The sequence below is a fragment of the Hemiscyllium ocellatum genome, unplaced genomic scaffold, assembly GCF_020745735.1.
Source record: "Hemiscyllium ocellatum isolate sHemOce1 unplaced genomic scaffold, sHemOce1.pat.X.cur. scaffold_3386_pat_ctg1, whole genome shotgun sequence".
NCBI lineage: Eukaryota > Metazoa > Chordata > Chondrichthyes > Orectolobiformes > Hemiscylliidae > Hemiscyllium > Hemiscyllium ocellatum.
In genome coordinates, this window is record NW_026868403.1 from 12,501 (window position 1) to 25,241 (window position 12,741).

The window sequence follows — 12,741 nt, forward strand, 5'->3', positions numbered from 1 at the left end:
ACAGGTGGATGAGGGTAAAGCGGTGGATGTGGTGTATATGGGTTTCAGTCAGGTGTTTGATAAGGTTCCCCACGGTAGGCTACTGCACCAAACACGGAGGTATGGGATTGTGGGAGATTTAGCGGTTGGGATCAGAAATTGGCTCACTGAAAGACGACAGAGGGTGGTGGTTGATGGGAAATGTCCATCCTGGAGCTCAGTTCCCAGAGGGGTACCACAGGGTCTGTTCTGGGGCCACTGCTGTTGGTCATTTTTATAAATGACCTGGATGAGGGTGTGGAAGGATGGGTTAGTAAATTTGCGGGTGACACTAAGGTCGGTGGAGTTGTGGATCGTGCTGAAGGATGTTGTGGGTTACAGAGGGACATCGATAAGCTGCAGAGCTGGGCTGAGAGGTGGCAGATGGAGTTTAATGTGGAAAAGTGTGAGGTGATTCACTTTGGAAGGAGTAACAGGAATGCAGAGTATTGGGCTAATGGTAAGATTCTTGGCAGTGTAGATGAGCAGGGAGATCTCGGTGTCCATGTACATAGATCCCTGAAAGGTGCCGCCCCAGGTTGACAGGGTTGTTAAGAAGGCGTACGGTGTGTTAGCGTTTATCGGGAGAGGGATTGAGTTTCGGAGCCACGGGGTCATGCTGCAGCTGTACAAAACTCTGGTGCAGCCGCACTTGGGAGTATTGTGTACAGTTCTGGTCACCGCATTATAGGGAGGATGTGGAAGCTTTGGAAAGGGTTCAGAGGAGATTTCCCGGGATGCTGCCTGGTACGGAGGGAAGGTCTTATGGGGAAAGGCTGAGGGACTTGAGGCTGTTTCCGTTAGAGAGGAGGAGGTGGAGAGGTGACTTAATTGAGACGTATCAGATAATCCGAGGGTTAGATAGGGTGGGCAGGGAGAGGCTTTTCCCTCGGATGGTGATGGCTAGCACGAGGGGACACAGCTTTAAACTGAGGGGGGGGTGATAGATACAGGACAGATGGCAGAGGGAGTTTCTTTACTCAGAGAGTAGGAGGGGGCGTGGGACACACTGTCTGTAACAGGAGTAGACTCGCCAACTTTAGGGGCATTTAAATGGGCATTGGATAGGCATAGGGATGAGAATGGAATAGTGTAAGAGAGAGGGGCTTCAGATGGGTCAGCACAGCATCGAGGGGCCAAAGGGCCTGTACTGCGCCGGAATGTTCCAATGTTGACTGTGGGTTAAGGAAATGGAACAGGCTTTCAGGAAATGGAGGCCTGGTGTTCATTCCATTCGCTTCAGGCTCCGAGATAATTTGAGGCCTGTAGTTTCAATTTCGAGGCCTAGTGATGATTTGATTTCTTGAGGCCTAGTGTTGACTTTGGTTCCTTGAAACCCTGTTTTGATTCTGAGGCTTAGTGACAATTTGAAGCCAATTGTTTTCATTTCTGCAGGCAATTGTTGGTTTTGGGGTTACTGGGGCCTAGTATTGATTTTGTCTCTTTGAAGCCTAGAAACAATGTGAGGCCTATAATTTTGAACTCATGGAGCCTGGTAATGATTTTTAGCAGGGGTTTCCCAGAGGATGAGGTGGGGACTGAGGGGGATTGGGATAAAGACCCAGAGACGGGGATAGAGGGGGAATGGGATAAAGACCCAGAGACGGGGATAGAGGGGGAACGGGATGAAGACCCAGAGGGGGGAGACGGGGATAGAGGGGGAAGGGGATAAAGACCCAGAGGGGGAGACGGGGATAGAGGGGGAACGGGATAAAGACCCAGAGGGGGGAGACGGGGATAGAGGGGGGAACGGGATAAAGACCCAGAGGGGGGAGACGGGGATAGAGGGGGAACGGGATGAAGACCCAGAGGGGGGAGACGGGGATAGAGGGGGATCGGGATAAAGACCCAGAGGGGGAGACGGGGATAGAGGGGGAACGGGATAAAGACCCAGAGGGGGAGACGGGGATAGAGGGGGATCGGGATAAAGACCCAGAGGGGGGAGACGGGGATAGAGGGGGAGGGGATAAAGACCCAGAGGGGGAGACGGGGATAGAGGGGGAACGGGATAAAGACCCAGAGGGGGGAGACGGGGATAGAGGGGGAGGGGATAAAGACCCAGAGGGGGAGACGGGGATAGAGGGGGAACGGGATAAAGACCCAGAGGGGGAGACGGGGATAGAGGGGGAACGGGATAAAGACCCAGAGGGGGGAGACGGGGATAGAGGGGAACGGGATAAAGACCCAGAGGGGGGAGACGGGGATAGAGGGGGAACGGGATACAGACCCAGAGGGGGGAGATGGTCAGAATATTAGCCCATTATGGGGTATGGTCAGTGTTGGAGAGGAAGCCAATATTTGACCTTCCCGAACTATCCCTTTGAACCATGACCTGTGGTCTCGGGCCTTAGTCCAGCAGTTAAGAGTTGACCCACTGCTGTTGGCGGTGTTAGTGAACGGTGTGGAGGTACGTGTAGGCCCAGGCTGGGTGAGGACAGCAGATGCCCGTCCCTGCACGGGGGTATTCGTGAATCCAATGGGTTACCACCGGCCATCCCAGAGATTGGCCCTCATTCCAACATTGGATGGATCAGCATGCCATCCCTACCGGGGAGGGGACAGTGTAGAGGGAGCTTTACTCTGTATCTAACCCCCTGTCCCTGGAAGTGGGGGACAGTGTAGAGGGAGCTTTACTCTGTATCTAACCCCCTGTCCCTGGGAGTGGGGGACAGTGTAGAGGGGGCTTTACTCTGTATCTAACCCCCGTCCCTGGGAGTGGGGGGACAGTGTAGAGGGAGCTTTACTCTGTATCTAACCCCCTGTCCCTGGGAGTGGGGGACAATGTAGAGGGAGCTTTACTCTTTATCTAACCTCCTGTCCCTGGGAGTGGGGGGACAGTGTAGAGGGAGCTTTACTCTGTATCTAACCCCCTGTCCCTGGGAGTGGGGGACAGTGTAGAGGGGGCTTTACTCTGTATCTAACCCCCTGTCCCTGGGAGTGGGGGACAGTGTAGAGGGAGATTTACTCTGTATCGAATCCCGTGCTGTCCCCGGGGAGTGTGTGATCGGCGTAGAGGGAGCTTGACTCTGTATCTAACCCCCTGTCCCTGGGAGTGAGGGACAGGGTAGAGGGAGCTTTACTCTGTATCTAACCCCCTGTCCCTGGGAGTGGAGGACAATGTAGAGGGAGCTTTACTCTGTATCGAACCCCGTGCTGTCCCCGGGGAGTGTGTGATCGGCGTAGAGGGAGTTTGACTCTGTATCTAACCCTCGAAGATGGAGCTTGTGTCTCACGTGTTTACCCCTTTCTCTGTTTCCGCCCGAAAGGTTAATCTTCGCAAAGAGAAATTCCCGGATCGTGTGTTGTAGTCTTCCCAGTGGAAGGGGGTACGTGCTCCCCCCACCCCACCCCCCCCCCATCCCCCCCCCATCTGGCATCGATGGACCTGTTCCCTCCCATTCGCCCTTCCCCCAGCCTGGGGCGGGTGGTGGGGGCAGGGTGGGCGGGGGAGAGGGAGGGGTGAGGCGACGGAGGCCCGCGATTCCGAGGGAGCGAGATTCCCCGTCCGTTCCCTGGAGCCGGGCCTTCGAAGGGTTGGCGTCTCTTGAAGCCTTTGCTAGTAGTTTTGGTGGGTGGAGACAGAGAGAGAGAGAGAGAGAGAGTCAACACCGTCGAAGGGAGGGCACCAGAGGTGGACTTGTTTCCCCCCCCACCCCAGTACCAGGAGCGAGTCCCGTCTGCTGCCCTCACCCCCAGTCCCAGGCTTCGTCCTGCGAACTAGGCCGGGAGACTTGTCCAAGGCTTTGGATAAAGGGAGGATGAATTTTTGTTGAGGATGGGGGTCGGGGGTGCGGACGGAGGGGAGAGACTGGTGTCGGTGTGGGGCGGCGAGAGGGGTCGGGGCTCTCCCGTGTCCCCCACCCCCCAACCTCACCCCTGCCACTCAGGGGCAGCTTGACCACACGAGGCCTACACACCGTGCCCTCCTCAAAATGGCTGACATAGGGGGTCGGGGCGCTGAAACACTCTCCCATGACCCCCCTCCTGCCCCCCCGACCCCCTCAACTCAGTGGGAGTTTGACCACATGAGGCCTACACCTGTGCCCTCCTCAAAATGGCTGCCCGCAACCGAGGCGCAACCTACCACTCCCTGAAGCCTCAGGCCCGCTCCCCCAGTGGGCAGAGAAGCACACGTGTGGGGCACAAGTGGGAGAGAGAGAAAGAGAGGGAGGCCACAGAGGAGCCTGGGGCCTAGAAGTAGGCTGAGGTGGGGCGGGGGGCGGTTAAAATTTGGGCACTCTGAGATCCTTCCTTCCCCCCCCCATCCCTCTACAATTCCTCATGCCACCTCCGCGTTCGAAATCAAAACCCCCGCCCCTCGGCCCGGAGGAGAAAATTGGGCGATGGTGACCGTTGTCGAACTCTTGAAAGCTGCGAGCTTTCTACAGGTTGTTTTTTAAAACAAAAAACCCTCGTTACCCCAGGAGAGGGGAGGAGGAGGGTAACGGAATGGCCCTCTTCCCGAGGCAATAAAAAAACCCCCGAATTTTGCACAGCCATTTGCCTCCCCTCTTCAGGTGTCTCTGTGCCTGCTTGGATACGTGGCCCCTGAGGTTCGATTGCACTAAAATCACCGGTTTTGCGGGGGTGGGAAGGTGGGGAGTGGGGGGGGCGGGGTTGATGTGGTGCTGCCCTCTGCGTTTTGGCGTGAAGGAGGGTGCCGGGAGGGGAAGGGAGGCTAGCGTCGAGCAGGGCAGGGAGGAGTCTGGGACGGTCCTGAATGCCTGCTTGGAGCTGCGCTTGGTGAGACCTCGTGCACACAGTTCCTGGGGGGAGAGGGGGGAAGAACAGGGGGACTCAGCCTAGAGTCATACAGCGCCGAAACAGACCCTTCGGCCCACCCCGTCCGTGCTGACCCAGATACCCTAACCTAACCCAGTCCCGTTTGCCAGCACTTGGCCCCATCTCCCCCTAAACCCTTCCTATCCATGTCCCCCTCCCATCCTTTTAAATGTTGTCATTGTACCAGCCCCCCACCACTTCCTCTGGCAGCTCATTCCACACACGCACCACCCTCTGGGGGGAAAAGTTACCCCTCGGCTCCCTTTCCCCCCTCTCACCTTAAACCTACCCCCCTCTAGTTCTGGGCTCCCCCACCCCAGGGGGAAAAGACCTTGTCTATTTACCCTATCCATGTCCCCCCCCTCATGATTTTGTAAACCTCTAGTTCTGGGCTCCCCCACCCCAGGGGGAAAAGACCTTGTCTACTTACGCTATCCATGACCCCTCCTCATGATTTTATAAACTTCTATAAGGTCACACCCTCCAGTGAAAACAGTCCCAGCCTCCATCCCCGGCAACGTCCTGGTAAATCCCTTCCCGAACCCTCTCCGGGTGAATCATGTTCTTCCTGTAACGGTGCGGCCGGAACTGGACACACTGCTCCAGCCGGAGCCTCACCAACGTCCTGTACAACCCCAACGTGACGTCCCCCAGCTCCCTGTACTCAGAGCTCTGAGCGATGGAGGCAAACACCTTCTAACCCGCCCTGACTCCCTGTGAGGCCAACTTCAAAGAATAATGTCCCCCCTCCGAGTTCTCCAACATGACCCCCAAGGCCTTGCTATAACCCCTGACCCCTTGGCTGTTTGACCAAAATGCAACACCTCGCGAATTAAACTCCGTCTGCCACCTCTTGGCCCAGTTGATCAAGTAGCAATTTAATCGTTGACAATTCCTCTTACGTTCCTGAGATTTTTGTCCTGGTCATCATCAGAGGCACCAGGATCGTTGTATCGACAGCACATCCCACACTCCCCCACACAAACACTCAAGAAAATCAAACGAACGTCGTTTCTAGGTTAACTTTGAGAAACTGGCCAGGGTGAGCGCCGTATATCAAAGGGGTCCCCTGACCAAACAGCACCGACCCTCCCATTACACACACAGCAAGGCACAGGGGCAGGGAGTGGGTGCTGTGGGAGGGTCAGTGCTGAGGGAGCGGGTGCTGTGGGAGGGTCAGTGCTGAGGGAGTGGGTGCTGTGGGAGGGTCAGTGCTGAGGGAGTGGGTGCTGTGGGAGGGTCAGTGCTGAGGGAGTGGGTGCTGTGGGAGGATCAGTGCTGAGGGAGCGGGTGCTGTGGGAGGGTCAGTGCTGAGGGAGTGGGTGCTGTGGGAGGGTCAGTGCTGAGGGAGCGGGCGCTGTGGGAGGGTCAGTGCTGAGGGAGCGGGTGCTGTGGGAGGGTCAGTGCTGAGGGAGGGTCAGTGCTGAGGGAGCGGGGGCTGTGGGAGGGTCATTGCTGAGGGAGCGAGCGCTGTGGGAGGGTCAGCGCTGAGGGAACGGGTGCTGTGGGAGGGTCAGTGCTGAGGGAGTGGGTGCTGTGGGAGGGTCAGTGCTGAGGGAGCGGGGGCTGTGGGAGGGTCAGTGCTGAGGGAGCGGGTGCTGTGGGAGGGTCAGTGCTGAGGGAGTGGGTGCTGTGGGAGGGTCAGTGCTGAGGGAGCGGGGGCTGTGGGAGGGTCAGTGCTGAGGGAGTGGACGCTGTGGGAGGGTCAGTGCTGAGGGAGTGGGTGCTGTGGGAGGGTCAGTGCTGAGGGAGCGGGGGCTGTGGGAGGGTCAGTGCTGAGGGAGCGGGCGCTGTGGGAGGGTCAGTGCTGAGGGAGCGGGCGCTGTGGGAGGGTCAGTGCTGAGGGAGTGGGTGCTGTAGGAGGGTCAGTGCTGAGGGAGCGGGTGCTGTGGGAGGGTCAGTGCTGAGGGAGTGGGTGCTGTGGGAGGGTCAGTGCTGAGGGAGTGGGCGCTGTGGGAGGGTCAGTGCTGAGGGAGCGGGTGCTGTGGGAGGGTCAGTGCTGAGGGAGCGGGCGCTGTGGGAGGGTCAGTGCTGAGGGAGTGGGTGCTGTGGGAGTGTCAGTGCTGAGGGGGTGCACACTGTGGGAGGGTCAGTGCTGAGGGAGCGGGTGCTGTGGGAGGGTCAGTGCTGAGGGAGTGGGCGCTGTGGGAAGGTCAGTGCTGTGGGAGTGGGCGCTGTGGGAAGGTCAGTGCTGAGGGAGGGTCAGTGCTGAGGGAGTGGGTGCTGTGGGAGGGTCAGTGCTGAGGGAGTGGGCGCTGTGGGAAGGTCAGTGCTGTGGGAGTGGGCCCTATGGGAGGGTCAGTGCTGAGGGAGGGTCAGTGCTGAGGGAGTGGGTGCTGTGGGAGGGTCAGTGCTGAGGGAGGGTCAGTGCTGAGGGAGTGGGTGCTGTGGGAGGGTCAGTGCTGAGGGAGGGTCAGTGCTGAGGGAGTGGGTGCTGTGGGACAGTCAGTGCTGAGGGAGTGGGTGCTGTGGTAGGGTCAGGGATGAGGGAGTGGGTGCTGTGGGAGGATCAGTGCTGAGGGAGGGTCAGTGCTGAGGGAGTGGGTGCTGTGGGAGGGTCAGTGCTGAGGGAGTGGGTGCTGTGGGTGGGTCAGTGCTGAGGGAGTGGGAGCTGTGGGAGGGTCAGTGCTGAGGGAGTGTGAGTTATAATGGTGCTGCCCACTGGCTGTGTTTCCTGACCCAGGTTTCCTGACCCACAACGTCCGTGGGCACAGCCAACCCACACAAAGTCTCCCTCTTGTACCCGCTGTCAAAGCCCTTGCCCCTCTCTTGAGAAGGTACCACCCCAATGTGTGTGTAACGTGAGTGTGTAATGTGAGTGTGTCCGGACGGAGAGTGTCAGTCTCCCTGTAGAGTTTCGAGATGGAGTTTCCCCAGGGATTGGCATCGCTGGTGCCCGCTCTCCCTCTGCGATACTGTCATGGGTCAGAATGTCAACAACATTTCGGAGAAATCTCCCGGTGACCCTGACGTGGGAAGGTTTGTAAGTCGTGAGGGGACCCCGGGAGGCATTGGCCTGCCCGGGCAGGGAACAGGGGCAGCTGGGGATTCGTGTTGGTCAGTGTGGGGCACCGTGTGTCCGTCTGGTGGGTGGACATTGTCTCGAATGGGCAGGACAGGTATAAACGGGCAGAGGGAGCTGGGTGTGCCCAGAGCCAGCTCACTGAAGGAGACAGGACAGGCAGGATACACACACTCTCACACTCACATTACACACTCACATTCCACACTCACATTCCACACACACACTCACATTCCACACACACACTCACACTCACATTACACACACTCACATTACACACACTCACATTACACACACACTCACATTACACACACACACACACTCACACTCACATTCCACACTCACATTCCACACACACACTCACATTACACACACACACTCACACTCACATTACACACACTCACATTACACACACACTCACATTACACACACACTCACATTACACACACACTCTCACACTCACATTACACACTCACATTCCACACACACACTCACATTCCACACACACTACACACACACACTCACACTCACATTCCACACTCACATTCCACACACACACTCACATTACACACACACACTCACACTCACATTACACACACTCACATTACACACACACATTACACACACTCTCTCACACACTCTCTCACACTCACATTACACACATTCCACACACACACTCACATCACACACACATACACTCTCTCACACACTCTCTCACACTCACATTACACACACACACTCTCTCACACTCACATTACACACTCACATTCCACACACACACTCACATTACACACACACATTACACATTCTCTCACACACACTCTCTCACACTCACATTACACACACATGACACACACTCTCTTACACTCACATTACACACACTCTCTCACACTGACATTACACACTCACATTACACACACACTCACATTACACACACTCACATTACACACACACTCACATTACACACACACACACACTCACACTCACATTCCACACTCACATTCCACACACACACTCACATTACACACACACACTCACACTCACATTACACACACTCACATTACACACACACTCACATTACACACACACTCTCACACTCACATTACACACTCACATTCCACACACACACTCACATTCCACACACACTACACACACACACTCACACTCACATTCCACACTCACATTCCACACACACACTCACATTACACACACACACTCACACTCACATTACACACACTCACATTACACACACACATTACACACACTCTCTCACACACTCTCTCACACTCACATTACACACATTCCACACACACACTCACATCACACACACATACACTCTCTCACACACTCTCTCACACTCACATTACACACACACACTCTCTCACACTCACATTACACACTCACATTCCACACACACACTCACATTACACACACACATTACACATTCTCTCACACACACTCTCTCACACTCACATTACACACACATGACACACACTCTCTTACACTCACATTACACACACTCTCTCACACTGACATTACACACTCACATTACACACACACTCACATTACACACACTCTCTCACACTCACATTATACACACTCTCTCACACACACTTCACACACTCACATTAAACACACATTACACACACTCTCTCCCACTCACATTACACACACACACTCTCACACACATTACACTCTCACTCACATTACACACTCACATTACACACACACACATTCACATTACACACATGATCTCTCACACTCACATTACACACTCACATTACACACTCACATTACACACATTACACACACACTCACTCACATTACACACACACACTCTCACTCACATTACACACACATTACACACACACTCTCACACTCACATTATGCACACATTACACACACTCACACTCACATTACACACTCACAATACATACACATTACACACTCACACTCTCACACACATTACACATTCACATTACACACACTCACTCACATTACACACACACACTCTCACACTCACATTACACACACACTCTCTCACACTCACATTAAACACACACTCTCTCACACTCACATTACACACACATAACACACACTCACATTACACGCGCACACACTCTCACACTCACACTACACACACTACACACTCCCACAGAAACACACACACATCACACACACACAGAAACACGCACTCACACGCACACAGAAACACACACGGAAACACACACACACAAAAACACACACACACAGAAACACACACATAGAAACACACTCAGAAACACACACACAGAAACACACTCAGAAACACACACACACACAGAAACACACACACAGAAACACACACACAGAAACACACACGGAAACACACACACAGAAACACACACACACAGAAACACACAAGGAAACACACACACAGAAACATACACACAAACACACACACACACAGAAACACGCACTCACATACACAGAAACACACGCACAGAAACACACACACAGAAACACACACACAATAACACACTCAGAAACACACACACAGAAACACACAGACAGAAACACGCACTCATACACACACAGAAACACACTCAGAAACACACACACACAAAAAAACACACACACAGAAACACACACACAGAAACACACACGGAAACACACACACAGAAACACACACACACAGAAACACACAAGGAAACACACACACAGAAACACACACACAGAGAAACATACACACAAACACACACACACAGAAACACGCACTCACACACACAGAAACACGCACTCACATACACAGAAACACACACACACAGAAACACACACACAAACACACACACACAGAAACACGCACTCACACACACAGAAACACACACACAAACACACACACACACAGAAACACGCACTCACACACACAGAAACACACACACAAACACACACACACACAGAAACACACACACAGAAACACACACACAATAACACACTCAGAAACACACACACAGAAACACACACACAGAAACACACACACAGAAACACACACACACAGAAACACACACACACAGAAACACACAGACAGAAACACGCACTCATACACACACAGAAACACACACACAGAAACACACACACAATCAACACACACAGAAACATGCACACAGAAACAGACTCAGAAACACACAAACACAGAAACACACACACGGAAACACACAAACACAGAAACACACACAGAAACACACGGAAACACACACAGACAGAAACACACACACAGAAACACACACACACACAGAAACACACACACAATCAACACACACAGAAACATGCACACAGAAACAGACTCAGAAACACACAAACACAGAAACACACGGAAACACACACAGACAAACACACACACAGAAACACACACACAAACAACACACACAGAAACATGCACACAGAAACAAACTCAGAAACACACACACACAGAAATACCCACACAGAAATACCGACGCAGAAACACACACACAAACACACACGCACACAGAAACACGCACACAGAAACACACACACACACAAACACACACACACACAGAAACACGCTCTCTCACACACACAGAAACACACACACAGAAACACACACACATTACACACTCACTCACAGAAACACAAACACACAGAAACACACACAGAAACACACACACAGAAATGCACACACACACAGAAACACACTCAGAAACACACATACACAGAAACGCACACACACAGAAACACACTCAGAAGCACAGAAATACACACACACAGAAACACACACACATATACACACACATAAACACACACATACAGAAACACACGCACACAGAAATACACACACACACAAACACACACAGAAACACACACACAGAAACACGCACACACACAGAAACACAGAAACACACACACAGAAACACACACTCACACACACAGAAACACACACACACAGTAACACACTCAGAAACACACACACACAGAAACACACAAACACAGAAACACACACACAGAAACACGCACTCACACACACAGAAACACACACACAGAAACACGCACTCACACACACACAGAAACACACACACAGAAACACACACATATTACACACTCACTAACAGAAACACACACACACACACACACAGAAACACATATACATTACACACACACACACACAGATGCACACACACATAGAAACACAGTCAAACACACTCTCACACACACTGACACACATACACACTCTCTCTCGCACTCTCTCTTACACACAAACACTTTCACACACAGACTCACAACCACACTCTCTCTCTTTCACACGTACACATGCACTCTGTCACACATACACACTCACACACTGTCTCTCTCTCTCACACACACCCCCCAACCTAGAGTCTCCGAACAACGCGGGTCTCTCTGATTTCCTCTTTCCTCTTTCTGTCTTCGCTCTCCCCACCACCCCTCACCCCAAACCCCCTTCCCCTCTCACGGATTCTCCCTCCCGCTCCCCCCCACCAAAATCTCCCCCCCCTCCCCAACCCCGACGCAGCTCAGCACAGCGCTAGCCTTCTGCAGTCCCCTCTACGGAGTCCTGGAGGAGGAAGAGGACGGGGGAGCCGGACACGGGAAGACGGGGAGGCACACCTTCGCGCCACGCTTTCACCTCTGACCCCGGCAGTGGAGCAAGCGGGGGTGGATCCCAGAGGGATGGAGCACTTTCCGGGTGACGGGACGGGAGAGGGGGTCGGCAGGGTATTCCGGGAGGGAGACATCTCGGACGTTGGGGACGAGCGCCCAGGATTGGGGTTCTGCACATGGCAATGGTGTCGCGTGAAGATATTGGACTGACAGAAAAGAGGTATTCCCCCCGACCCACCCCCCATTACTTGACAAGATGACAGACAGGGTCAGAGGGACCAGGCAAGGCTGTCAAAGACCCT

General features: G+C 53.6%; 1 protein-coding gene across 1 annotated transcript in view; it reads left to right on the plus strand.

The window, feature by feature from the left end:
• Window positions 1-12,470, plus strand: part of LOC132813153 (plasma membrane calcium-transporting ATPase 3-like) — a gene marked incomplete at its 5' end in the record, with an annotated part of 24,949 nt that extends 12,479 nt beyond the window's left edge. Inside the window, one exon of the mRNA XM_060823086.1 lies at window positions 12,351-12,470. Coding sequence (XP_060679069.1) covers window positions 12,351-12,470 — 120 coding nt within the window. The remainder of the gene's footprint in view (window positions 1-12,350) is intronic.
• Window positions 12,471-12,741: the final 271 nt, after the last annotated feature.